The sequence below is a fragment of the Cyphomyrmex costatus genome, unplaced genomic scaffold, assembly GCF_001594065.2.
Source record: "Cyphomyrmex costatus isolate MS0001 unplaced genomic scaffold, Ccosl1.0 C2289805, whole genome shotgun sequence".
NCBI classification, from domain to species: Eukaryota; Metazoa; Arthropoda; class Insecta; order Hymenoptera; family Formicidae; genus Cyphomyrmex; species Cyphomyrmex costatus.
The window spans coordinates 1-1,355 of record NW_017274540.1 but is presented as its reverse complement, the minus strand read 5'-3'; the positions used below and the strand labels follow the sequence as shown (position 1 = coordinate 1,355).

At 48.8% G+C, this 1,355-nt stretch overlaps 1 protein-coding gene across 1 annotated transcript; it reads left to right on the top strand.

Moving 5' to 3' along the window:
- Nucleotides 1-70: 70 nt before the first annotated feature.
- Nucleotides 71-1,286, top strand: LOC108777458 (coronin-1B-like; the record flags this gene model as incomplete). Its single annotated transcript, XM_018544396.1, has 2 exons — nt 71-442; nt 805-1,286. Coding segments are annotated over exons 1-2 (680 nt in total), but the record flags the coding sequence as incomplete, so codon positions are not given.
- Nucleotides 1,287-1,355: the final 69 nt, after the last annotated feature.

The window sequence follows — 1,355 nt, the reverse complement described above, 5'->3', positions numbered from 1 at the left end:
GAGAGAGAGAGAGAGAGAGAGGGATGGGGCGAGAGTGGGGAATCTATTTATAAAGAGCGGGGATGTTCCACGCGACGCCCACGCCCGTGTCGCGGACGCGTGTACGACGATAATTTATTAAAAATAATCGCGGCAGAAAGACCGGCGCTCGTCGGCGACCCCCGCGGTGAGATCGCTCCACCTCGCCCGGCCCGCTCTCTTTCACCGTTGTCTCCGCTCCGTTGATTGCAGAGCAGGTGCAGACATGTCTTTCCGCGTGGTGCGCACCAGCAAGTTCCGCCACGTGTACGGAACTCCGCTGAAGCGCGAGCAATGCTACGACAACATCAGGGTGTCCAAGTCGTCGTGGGACTCGACGTTCTGCGCCGTGAATCCCAAGTTTCTCGCCATCATCGTGGAATCGGCAGGCGGCGGTGCCTTCATCGTCCTACCGCACAACAAGGTAGGCTTTCTTTATTTTTTTTTTTTTGTTTTGTTTTGTTTCTCTTCCCTCAGGTCTGTTTTTATATGTGCTTTATACGTACGTTTGGTATTCGACAAAAGTGAGAAAGTCCTAGTGCAGTCCACAGACTACGTGTAAAAAAAAACAGACCTCTTTACATTTCTGCCTGCCCCAATTTCGTCGCCGAGTTTCTCCCCTTTCATTGGCTAACACAGCCGGAGTGGTGTGTCGTATATATGTATTATTATAGTGACAACAGCAGTAATGGCATAGCTTTCCAAATGACAGTTTGCAATATCCGTTTCAAGTTCCTTGACCACACCATAATTGGTAGCTGATCTTTGTCGTTGAAACGTTTGTAGGTAGGAAGAATACCGGCGGACTATCCTTTAGTAGGTGGACACAAGGGACCTGTACTGGACATCGCTTGGTGCCCTCATAATGATAATGTCATAGCCTCCGGTTCTGAGGACTGTGTTGTCAAAGTATGGCAGATACCCGACGGAGGCATTTCTAGGACGTTGACCGAGTCGATAGTAGATCTGCAATTGCACCAACGCAGAGTTGGTCTAGTGCTATGGCATCCCACCGCGTTAAATGTGCTGCTCACGGCTGGTTCAGACAATCTTGTTCTCATTTGGAACGTCGGGACAGGAGAAGCCCTGATGCGCATCGACTGCCATCCAGACGTGGTTTATTCCGCGTGCTGGAACTGGGATGGATCTCGATTAGTCACTACGTGCAAAGATAAAAAAATTAGAATCCTAGATCCAAGGTCGGGTGAAATATTAGAAGAAGCTATAGCACATGAGGGAAGCAAGGCAACGCGTGCCATCTTCCTTAGGTACGTACTCCATGTATTTTATTCTTCAGCATTTTACCGCTTCTTCTTATTGCTATATATTATTCACAT